General features: G+C 41.4%; 1 protein-coding gene across 1 annotated transcript in view; it reads left to right on the plus strand.

Annotated features, from left to right (window-relative positions):
* Positions 1-12519, plus strand: part of lamc3 (laminin, gamma 3) — a 131429-nt gene that overhangs the window by 61383 nt on the left and 57527 nt on the right. The window contains exon 9 of the mRNA XM_080476718.1: positions 6-125. Within this exon, the coding sequence (XP_080332844.1) occupies positions 6-125 (120 nt within the window). The remainder of the gene's footprint in view (positions 1-5; positions 126-12519) is intronic.

A 12519-nucleotide genomic window follows, 5' to 3' on the forward strand; every position in this document is an offset into this window, starting at 1 on the left:
TCCAGACCAGGACGACTGGTGGGGACAGTTTTCTAGCGGGATGGAGTACCCACTGCTGTGGAAGGAAGGTGAAGTCTACCTGCTGCCTCTTACCGAAGAAGACGTTGGCTTCTACAAAGCTCCTGGTGAGTCAGAAAGCAAAATAACAAGAGAATTGTAATCATCTGTAAGGTCAGATTATTACCTCGGGCACAATGGGTGGGTTATGTTCCCCGTGAGCAGGTTTAAGTATTGGTGACAGCTATTATATAACCTAATAAAACCTTTCAGTTGTTGGTCTTCCAACAAATATGTAAATGATATTCGTGTTAGTCGAGAATTTGTAATATCCATAGCGTGTTCGTGTTGTTTCGCAGCGAGATTAATCAAGTTCTTTGGCAGCGGGTCAGTCGGTGGTTATTCTGACACCATTTCTTCCAATCCCTTATCGGAGCCATTAGAAGATAAGGGAATAAGCTGGCCTAGCTACAGGACTTAGGGCCCATTTCTATCAGCCGCCCCAGCAGCGAAAGGCCTGATGGAATTGGATGTCTTGGCCCATGCTGGAGAAGCAACAAAGTGAAAATTGGCTTGGATTCTTCTTGTCTCCGCTAAGTCGGTTCGAGGCATCAACTCGCAGGCCCCTCCAGCCACCAAGCCGTCCGCAGCCGGAAGCAAAACAGGAGCAATCCCATTAACTCTGCATCCTGGAGGTTTAATGCCCCAAACGGGCGATCACAGAGAACGACTCCATTTGGAGGCGTCTTTTTTTAGAAAGATGAAAAGCTCCCAGCTAAAAGAGGATGTGACAAAGCCTGGTGGTCCAGCATAATTTGTAGGAATGTCATTATAAATGCATTAGTAAGTCATGGATGTGCAAGTTTGACCGTCTCGGAACGCGTGCGTGCGGAAATGACATCTTCATAAGCCTAATAAATACGTTCACACTCGCCGTTATATATGCATGTGTTTAATTAGAAACATACACAGTTAATGGTGTTCCTTTTTGTCAGTTGTTTTCTTGTTTTCCCGCACAGTCTCCACCGACGTCTCTGTAGGCCACAGCTCACAGATTAGTGGTCCAACTAGCCAAGAGAAGCTTTGTGACAGCCCACTTATCTGCTTTGCACAGCTCTTGTTTATGCTGTTTCTCCTCATAATAAATGCACACATCTATTGCCTTGCCATCCCTATTAATGATCTCATTTTCCCCCTTCCGTTTTCATAGTGGTGCATATGTACAGTCACTTTAAAGATTAGACGGGAGCAGCTCCGGAATTCTCCCCGCACGCTGCCGCCGTCTCCGCTCTTCTTTACTTTTAATTTGTATTTTTGTGCTCAAATCCCTCCACTGTGTTCTCCACCAAAGTGGAAGATAATTCTGAGTGACAACTCCAAGTTGAACATCATACAAAACGCAATTTCTGTGATTGCCGTGAATGTGTTTGTCACCACGGTTTGCTTGAGCTGTCACACAGGGGGGTGTGTGTGTGTGTGTGTGGGGGGGGGGGGGGGGGGGGGGGGGGGGGCTAGGATTCAATCTCCTGTCATTTTATTGAATTGTTGGAGCAAGACAGAGGAGTGTTTGAGGTCTGCATAGCTCGACCCGCTCCAGAAATATCGGCCCTCGCTAAGCCAGGGACAAAGCGTCATAAATATTTCTCCAATTGTGTTTGACAACGAGTTGTTGACCGGTGCAGAAAGAGTTTCGGGCGGTATAAAAGAAAAAGATAAATGAAAAAGAATTTCACTTGACTCCCCGTGACAATGTAGAGAGCATAGCTTTTACACCGGGTGGGATGTCAGAATTGCTCCTTCTTTTTCTTCGCATGTCAACAGCTTAAAATTGTCCTTCCCCGTTATGCTCCTCTCGGCGTTGGTAGTTAAAAAGTGACTGCAGGTTAGCATTGGTGGATGGTGTGGGTGTGTGTGTTCTGGGGGCCCGCTCTTACTCTGAAGCATCGCCACTTTTCCTCCTCCTGATCCCGGACATCTGCTTGACAGTCGACACAGGCGGAGTTCAAGTCCCCGTGTTGAGACTCAACAGACTGAACACTTCAGCGCAGCTGCCAGGAACTATCATAGACAAACATGAAGTGCCTCCCCAAACAGTCGCTCTGACCTGCATCCAACAGCCGCGGTCACCACTCGTATCTGCTGGACAGCAACTGTGGCTCTCTTGGCTGAGCTGTGCTTCATGCTGAAGGGGACATCATCTTGCATAAGTCCTCACAGCCATCTGTTGAGGAGCTTGCAATGTCGATCCTTTTCGTATCTGCAGCGGAGGCCAACCTGCTAAGCCTGAAGCAGCAGGGGGACTCAAAGAAAAGAAGGTGTGGGGGGGGGGGGGGGGGGGTGAAGCAAAGGAAGACAGAATTTTAATGAAATAACCCTGCAGTGGAAGGTAAGAAAGCAGCATATGGTTGCTCTTGTGTTCAATTGAGGAGTGAAAGTGGGAGAGAGAAGATCCATGAGTGCAGCCCCCGGGCTACCTGTCATTCTGACTCAAGCTGCAACTGCGGAGAAAAGGGCCTTCGCAGAAGCCGAGTGCTACCTGCAACCAGGCTTGCATGTAATTCAGTCTGGTAGCCTTGTCATTTGGAAGAGACAAAAAAAAAAAAAAAAAAAAAAGATAAAATATATGCAAAGCACAAAAGGCATTGGAGCAAAACGAAATGAGAAAAGTGAGTGGAGATATCAAAAGAGGGGTGAGAACAAATGCAAACACTGAAAAAGGAAAGAAATGGAGAAAGAGAGCGGGGGGGGGGGGGATCAGCTAACTTTGAAGAATAAATGATTGAATAAGAATCAAGTCGGAGACAGAAGGGTCTAGTACTTGAAAGGAACTCAAAGTGACATGCTGAACTGCAGTGCTTTAGTACCTGCTGAACCCGCCCGTCCTCTGCAACACTATTAATCCCACAAAAAGCACACTTTGGCACTACTCCTTCTTCTATTTGTTTGAAAAGACTACAGCGATTTCTTAAAGTTTAAATCGTTCTCGACAAACCTCACGGATCTTTTCACACACGGTTTACCCAGAGGTGGCTGAAGTAACTATCCACACGTCCTTCTTCCATACGGCTGGGTGGGATCCATTCCAGCACAACACTGGGGAAAAGAGTCACCAATTATGTTCGACCACATGGTTTAGGGTTGTTGTAAAAGGAGAATCCAGGGGGAAATCAATGTCGGGAGAACAGGTGAACTCAACAGTATGAACCACTCACACAAAATCAGAAAGGACAACATGTCATTTTCAAATTCTTCACTCAAGTAGAATTGCGCCGATTTGTTAAGGCTTCATCATGAAAAGATAGGTCAAGTCTTACTTGTGTGAATCTGCTGTAGTCGGTGTTATGTAATTTACTTTACGTCATGTGTATATGTGGTTTTCTGCTGTTGTGTTGTGGCTTTTTTGCGGTTGCATTGTGCTGCTGGCCCGTCTGGGCCTCCGTAATCAACAGTTCAGATAATCATGTTGGATTTAAGAAGCAATCAAGCAAACATTGTCAGAGCCTTGTAGGGCTGGGTAGGGAGCAGTCCTCTCTCCGCCACCTCTAGACTTGGAAACAAGTATGCTAGATATCAGAGGAGCCTCCACTCATGTGGCAGCATATCTTCTGTCACATAGCCACTCACCAACAGTAATGAGGAATGAGAAAAGCCAACTGCTCCGGTGGTGTAAAGACAATCTCTTCCTCAATGAGGCGAAAAACCGAGGAGATCGTTGTCGGCTTCAGGAGGAGACACTCGGAGCGTCCCCCACAGACCGTCAGTGGTGCAGCTGTGGAGAGTGGGAGCAGCACCGAGGTCCTGGGGGTGCGAATTTCTAAAGGACCTCTCGTGGACCAACAACATCTCCTCGCCGGCCAAGAAGGCTCGAACACGCCTCTACTTCCCCCGTGAGCCGAGGAGAGCACGAGTCCAAACCCCCATCAGGTGCTCCTTCTTGAGAGTATCATCACTGGCTTCTTGTAGTATTTTTTTTTTTAATATTTTTCATACATATTCATATTATCTTATCGATAGTGTATTTTTAATCCTTTTAAGATGTGTGGTTGCTGACACACAGTGAGAGAAAAGCATTTTTCAGTCCCTCTGTAATACAAATCTATTCTGATTCTATTCTCTGGCATCAGCTATCCATACATTTATATTGATTCTGTCCCAAGTGCAGCTTTATTGATCTGCTCAAAAGGACAGTCAGTGTTAGCAATCATCAACGGTTCCAGATAAGGAGCTGAACCAGGTATGGGCGCTCAGTTTTTTTTCTCAATAAATAAGTGTGGTGGACCAGTTGGGATAACAGGTTGTAGCTGGAATCTCAAAAATTTGCCAAGTCTATTGTGCACGTTTAAAAAAAAGAAAAAGGAGCTGAATAGACTCATGCTTGTTGTGCATTGAAGGAAATGTGCAAAGTAACCATCTTTTTATGAGTATTTGTCAAATACACTTATACTGTAATCCATCTTGAGGGTATACGTCTATGTAATGAGGCAAAGAAATATGATCCTCCGAAATGAAAAATAAGGTCTCATTGAAAATAATAAACACAGACATTTGTTTATATTTGTGTAGAAAATGCATTTAAACACTCGGTACCGTACAGAATGCTTGGAAACTATCCCACATAAAGCGATCTCACAGGTGTGCCGTAACGAGACATAAACACTGGGAACAGCAGGTTAATGCCAAAGTATTTTTAGCACGAACATTTGCCGATAAAAGACTAAAGCGTCTCTTAGTTAACTTTTTGTGTGGGTTGCACAAGAGCCCTCAGAGTCACCGCCACTCTCCTTGAGTTAGTCTGTAATCACTGGTACCCTTATGGTCGCCCTGCTCCTCCTTCCAGTTTGTCTCCGAAGTAAAAAAAAAAGATTTTTATCCTTAAATTGCACATTTGTCCTGTTGTCCTCGATTCATATTCGAGGCAGATTGTCGATAAGTCAGCTGTGGTGGGGTTTTGGTGCAGCGTTCTACATATTGGAGCGTCCTCCTTTAACAATAGCTTGAATAAAACCTTCGTTTCTTTCACGCCATCGGGTTTCGGATCACGTATTGCACCTGCAGGCAGTGCAGTTTAATGTTGGGCTTAGTGCTCTGACAGTATTGGACCTGTTTAAAAGTTTAGTTTGTCCACCCAGCCTTTGCCCTCAGACTGTCTGCACGCCGGTCGATGTTAGTGCCTCAGTGGGACTTGTGTTTGTGTGAGGCGGCAGTGATTTAATTGAAATAGAGTTGATTTAATTTGTGTTGGAGCAAAGTCTAAACCCTTTGATTGATTGGGAGCTCCTTCACTATTCCCTAAAAGTTATATGGGCATCTATCACTTGTTGTGATGGCGGTTTTATGGGTTTCTGGCAGGGTGTCAGCGGCGGCATAGTCAGTGGACTTCAGATCATTCTGACAGACTCATAGAAACAAAATGGGAGTCAGGTGGCACAGGACGGAGGCTGGGTGTATTTACATTCCATATTTGTTGGACTTGTTCGCTGAAATCCATGCATCATTTACTCAGATTGACCAGGGAAGCAATTATTTTTATTAGCTGTTGCTTTGTTTGATATACTCGTCCTGTTTATTGTTTTGTCCTTCAGTTCCCAGAGCTCCAACTGACTTCTTAAAATGCCATCTTTTGTCTGACTAACAGTCCAGAACTTAAAATATACTCCTTTCTACTAATACAAGCTACAAATCCTTATACTCCAGAGAGCAGCGAATGCTATTTTCTTTCCCTCCCCAAAGATAATAGCTTTTCAAAATACACTTATTTACTCACCGAAATGAATCCTACTGTCGTTTTGCCACGATGGAGGTACAGCCTGCAGCTTGTTAGCTTAGATAGCATTCAAATGCAAAACATTTAGAGATCTAAAACTGCATACTGATGTGACGATGACCTGGGTGTCGGGGATGTTAGGAAGTCCACTGTTTACCTCAAAGCAGGAAAAAAAAACAAAATCAATCTCACTCAGAGTGATTAAAGCTCAGCAGGCTGGACTAAACACATCTAATACTGTATGTGTATATAAGTGTGTGTGTGTGTGTGTGTGTGTGTGTGTGTGTGTGTGTGTGTGTGTGTGTGTGTGTGTGTGTGTGTGTGTGTGTGTGTGTGTGTGTGTGTGTGTGTGTGTGTGTGTGTGTGTGTGTGTGTGTGTGTGTGTTGAGGCCCAGATTGAAAATCTAATCACTTGTATCTAACTCAACATGTCTGTACATTGGCAGGAAGAAGTAGAACTTAATCCAACCACTTTCTCAATATTAAATAATCACATTTCATAATTATCCTAACTGTAACTTTGCACTTGTTTGACTCATCTGTTCATTTGTTTGTAGATTATTTTCCATTTCCACATTGTTACGTAGTCTTATTGTTGATAATTAACATGTTTATCAACTCTTTTCTGATAAAATGATGTCTTTTGTAATGACTGTTCATCATGGAACTCCAATCTGGGCTGGCTGGATTACGGATCGGGGCCTAATTCCAATCTGGGCTCTAACATGCCTGTATTGTATATGCTTCCAGGTGAAAACAGAATGCCTTAGTTGCATTGTGATTGAATATGGTGCTTGGAGCCACTGAAAATTTGACTTTTTAAGAAAATGGCTCCCGAGGTGAAACTTTTTGAAAATACTGTGACTGCGTTTCCATGGAAACACAACTTCCCTGGAATGCGTGGCTGCAGTTATTAGTTCTTCTGCCCATCTGGGAGTAGACAGATGATAACCTGCTGGGACCTGGTGGTTTTATAGTTGAGAGTCACCGTAACAACGATCCGACTTCCGTCTTCCTTGTTTCATTATAAGAACAACTAACGGCGCGGCGAAGGTTCAACTTTTTTCAATTTCTATTTATTGAATTTTCACAGGTGAAATTGTACATTTTTATTGCTCAGTTGTGGTAGTTTGTGGTCATTTGTTCTCTCTTTTTTTTTTTTAAAGATAAGTCAACTTGGACTTTCTACATAATTTTACAAAAAAAGTGGATTTACATTACATTACATTATATCAAACTTTATTAATCCCACAAGGAGGGAATTTCAGTCATCACAGGAGCCCCACATTGCACAATTAGTTAAAGACAGTTAGGATAGTGGCGCACAAGGGAATAGACTATGTATGTAGAAAATTTGATAAATATATATGTATATAGTTCAGGAGACTAGGTACATTTATACAAATCTGCAACTATTGCTTTTCTTTGGTTAGTTTACTTCCCCCCCCCCCCCCCTTTTTAACAATGATTTGTTTTTTGTGATTAGTTCTAAAAAATATGTAGTTTTTAGTTTGTGACAGACTTTCTCCCATATTCACAGTAATTCTATGATATGTTTTACTTCCTGCACCTACACATCCAACTCCATGGAGATTTCTAGATACAATACATGCAAATCCCTTTATTAAACTTTCCTCAGTTGGTCGTAGATCACACCCAATAGGCAGGCATGTGTAGACAATGAGAATAGAATTTAGCTTTAAGTTATACAATATCTTAGTAAATCAGACCTTACGTCTTGAGGAAATGAGGCATGCTGGGAGTCGATCCACTTGCCTATTGCTGCAAATTTATTTTTCTGGGCCAGAGAAAGTAATACTGTACAATGACATGATATATAGAAACAGTAAAAACTAATTGTATTCACATTTTTAGACAAAACTATGGCAGGCATTTTCCCCTGGCTGTAGTCCCGGATAGTTTAGTTTATCTTTACGTCCCAATTTTTTTAATTTAAAACATAATGTCTTTAATAGATTTTTCTACAGTTAAATGGTAAAACAACACCCTAATGGTCAGTTCGCCCCGCTGTGTGATAATGGATATTCTGAAGGTGAAAGAAACCGCCACAATTTTTTTTAGGTTTTAGGAGAAATATGCTCATGTTTTTCAGTAGTTTTGTTTGCTGTGGTACATTTGTGCCAATTAATCTGAATGAGAAAATAAGAAACATACATATTGTTGGCAGACAGCGGTATTTACAGATTGCTAGACTTTGAAATCCAATCCAATTTGTCATGTGAGATAAAATAATGAATATAAATCCATGGCAGTGTGCAGACAACAGACCACGTTCACACATGAATAATCCTTTCATTGTTTATTTTTTTAATTTATTTTTTGGGGGTGATTCATTACTTTGCAGAGAGGCCTGCGAGTGGGGCCATTCTTCGATGGTCTATTAGGGATGTGAGTAATTATGCTTTGGTACCTCTGTTCATACAGACCGGGAGAAAAACCACACAATGCAAATCAGACCCCGGTAGAATAATGGCCAGCAAAGCAACATCTCAGATATACGCACTCGCATAAGGGAGCACTTTACGAGGGAATATTAACTTAGTCACACAATAGTATTATCGGGCTCATTACCCACGGTTACACAACGGATGTGCAGTATATATTTGATATTAATCATTTCAAAAGTAATGTCTGTTGACTTTTATTTCTTGTGAACATCACTTTCTTACATTATTCATTTTTACAGTGCATCACTCTCCCAAATATAAGTAAGTACCTCTTGTCTGTTGCCCAAAGATAGGATCTGGACTGGGGGCTGTTCTCTAATGTAACAATGATTATCTGCTTGCTGATGTTACTCTGCATGCTTCTCTTTTGAGTGGCCCTTGAGTTTATGTGAGTGACTGACTGGAGAGGCTAAAATTTTATGAAATGGCACATGTTCTCATCCAGAAAGGCGATTTAGTGTTTTTCACAGAGCTTCACTGACTACAGATAGTTAAAGGTGTTCTCTGCAATGTGAACACTTCATATACATACACTGTAGGTCATTTTAGTATTTTTTAGTCTTAATTAGAAGAAACAATGGCAATTTTTATCGTGTTTCTGTTATATTTTTGCAGTTTATAATAGTTTGGGGTTTTTTTTTACACACTTGATGATAAACATTAAAAAAAATGCTTTATTTAAAGTTTATTTTTCATTTTGCAACCAGGTAACTTTTGATATGCTAATATTTATATTTATTTACGTCAGGAGTGTCAAACATAAGGCGCGCGGGCCAAAACCAGCTGCAAAAGGCTCTAATTCAGCCAAACTACCAAGAAACGAAAACATAAAAAAATATTATTTTTAAACAAATTTGTTATGAGTCGCAGACATAACACAACACTGAGACCCGAGGCAAGATATCGACAGTGTTGCTATGAAAACAAACAAACACAAAATAGAGTCAAAACCATGCTTTCAGGGTGGGTTTGTAAAAAGATGCGGAATGCAACAACGATAGGAGACGGTTTTTTTTGTATTTTGCACAGGAAATCATCATTAAAAATGGATTCATGTTGACATTGTCACTGTGGTAGTACTTGTTTCGTTTTGCGAACATAGAGATATTTTCCTCATGTGTACTCTGCACCATAAAAGTTAACTTTAAAGTTCAAAATTAAAGCTTATTATGGCTCTATTTTACCGGTCCGGCCCACTCAAGTTGAAATTGTTCTGCTTGTGTCCCCTGAACTAAAATGTGTTTGACACCCCTGGATTAGCTGGACAGCAGGACTACCTGCAGATATATATTTTAGATGTGTGGGTGTAAATGTGAATAATAATGTAAAGAGCTTTGAGCACTGCCAAATCAGTGGAAAATCCATTTAAATATTTTAGGAGATTGTGTTCACATTTTAAGTATTCATACTCTCACAATGAATAAAGCAGTTGTTTCATTTAGGGTTTTTTGTTTTCTTGCATTTTCAAAAGTAATGCATTCTTGTCTGTAAATATGTAAATGAATGAACTAAATTGCTGGCAACGTATTGGAAAGCGGAGTCATGAAATACTGCGGTAATGTGAGTGTTCATCATAACTATGACTTGTTTTCTAAACCTTACGTAATTGATAGCATTTCAGAGTGCAATTTATCCACCTTCATTTATATAAATGTGCATTTCATCAACATTTACATACATTTTAGACAAGGTATTGCAAACAAATTACTGTGTTTGCTCCACTAGAGAGTATTTAGGACATGAACAACTTTTGATTTTGCAAAGTATCCAGCACTTTACAGCTGCACAATGTTTTGCCTGTTTCATGATGTATTATTTTCTTACCATTAATTTACAGTCATACATTTTGAAGAAACCTTAAAGCTATGGTAAATATGTAAACAAGTCCCATGAAGAGTTAAATCGCTCTCAGGGAAAGGCAGCAACTAAAGGAGGGGTTGATGTTGCATCTGTACATCTGGAGTAAGTGCACTAGAATACAGTAGTTATATACATATTGTGAACTAAAAAGAATAATCACTTCCTATCGTTCCACAGAAGTGAAGGCAGCGGTGTGTTAACTCGCCTGTCGATGCAAACCAATACAAGCCAGCTGCACTTGATCATCAGTCAACAGTTTGCTCTAACTGCAAGTGTTATAAGCATCGACGGCACATTGCTGTGAAGTGCAAATGTTGTTTGGCTCCCACCAAACACTACATTGAGTCATGCATGTGTACGAGTCTAAATCTGCATTGATCGGATGGCGGGTCCAACTAAGAAATGTGTATCGATTGTTTCCCTTGTTCTGGACGTCTCTCCATTCCCGCTTTGGTGGGGTTTTTTGCCCCTCGTTAAGATGTTTGGATGTGGAAAAGGCACATTCGTGTGGTATTCATGTCTAATTGGTGATGGATTTATTCGAGTCTCCTCGTTCCAGACTTTTTCAAATCATCGATATATTAATTCTAAAACAAACCTCAGACGAGAGGCGGCTCGTTGGAATTGTTCTCCTCACTGGCAGGTGGGTGTTGATCCGCTTCCTCGCCTCCTGATTGGTTGTTATATACTATTCCTATTGATTCTTGCTTTCGCATTGACACAAACGATGCTTTATTGTAGTCGGAACAGAGAGCGCTATTGATTAGCCATGTAATTTAAGTCTTTTCCCTTTCATTACTGTCTATTTTTTTTTTCTGTTGCTTTCCGCCTTGTTGTTGTTGCTTCTGCCGCTGAATGCTGAATGAGAAATATGAATAACACAAAATTGGCTTGAAAGCCAACAACTGTGATGGAAGCAGGATGTTCACTTCTGTGTAGTATAGATAAAATAATCTGTAACAGCTTGGCTTTTGAATTTGCGAAATACGTGGCCTATTAGGAGGAGAATAATCAGTCACTTCACATAACAAAAGTATTATTTAAATTTGTTGTGGTGGAGCTGTATTAAAGTCCCTGCTGCTGAGAAAGCAGCTGAAAGAGAAACAAGGACTACTAATGGCTAATCAACCAAAAGAAAGTGATTAGTGAGCTGAAATATTCGAAATAATTCAGGAAGGAAACGATTGCTGCTTTTTTTTTTTTTTTCCCCCACTTTGCAAAGTATTAAAATCACCAGTTGCATTGGCACCTCGCTGAGTAATGCATCACCCACTTGCAGCCAAATGCCTCGATTCAGAGTGTCGAAAAGTCAGGTCAGAGGCAGGTCACATTCAAACACAGATTAAACCGAATGCGGGTGTCAAAAGTGAGAGTGGGCCGCGGATGTGAGCGCGCGCCGAGCGGATAATAAAAAAAAGTCGGCTCCTGGTTGTGCAGATATTAGATGATCAGACAGCTGAATTGCTCCGGATGACGCCAGAAGCCCCTCACAAGCAAAATCACCCACTCAACTCCACAGCCCTCTCAACCCCGCAGAAGAGCTCAGGATGTACTTCACACACGATTACGCTCTAAAACAAGATGGCAACCAAGCGTGCAACCTGTCAGTTCTTGCCCACTCACTCATCCAGATCTGCTGCCGAATAGCAGAATACTTCTTGTTTTTCTTTAACGAACATTCGTTCAGCTATTTAAATAGCATGTGTTTCTTCCAGTTTACACATTTCAACCACAAGGGAGGTCAAGACTTTAATCTTTTTTTTTTTTTTTTTTTTCATATATCTAATCCTCTAGCCAGTTTGGGAGGTAAGAGGAGTGGGAGGTCAACTTGTGACGGTTAAAATCTTTGAAGTCCAGTTAATGTGAGGCAAGGAGCTGAGAGGGATGAGAGGTTGGATAATTACACTAATTGCCCAGATTCCTGCTGTGCTCCACATGTGCTCAAAAAGTGTGTACCCCAGTGACCTCATATATACAAAGATACTATGAAACAGAGAAATTGGTGTTTTCATCTTTCTGGGGGCCACAGGAAGTTAGATAAGACATATGTCCGCCAACTTCCCACATGTGTTGAAGAGCAAAGTGTCCATTTAACTCATGCGGAGCATGAAATGACTTTAAAACCTTTTCTTTAGTGTTTCTCTTTTTTTGCATGTGAAAATGCTTATGCAGCTTCATGAGTAAAAAATAGAGACCCTAAAAATAGTGAAGCTTTGACCCTCACTGTGCTCAACAGAAGAGAATTTCATTGGAACACAAAAACAAAAGCCGGCTCCTCCGACGGGCCACAAAGATCCGAAATGACCCCGCCCATCCAGGACACATTCTGTTCTCCACCCTCCCCTCTGGAAGACTCAGAGTCATGAGAGCTCGCACCAACAGACTGAAGAATAGCTTCTTCCCCATGGCTGTGAAGAGACTGCTGCAGGG

The sequence above is a fragment of the Lipophrys pholis genome, assembly GCF_963383615.2.
Source record: "Lipophrys pholis genome assembly, chromosome: 12".
NCBI classification, from domain to species: Eukaryota; Metazoa; Chordata; class Actinopteri; order Blenniiformes; family Blenniidae; genus Lipophrys; species Lipophrys pholis.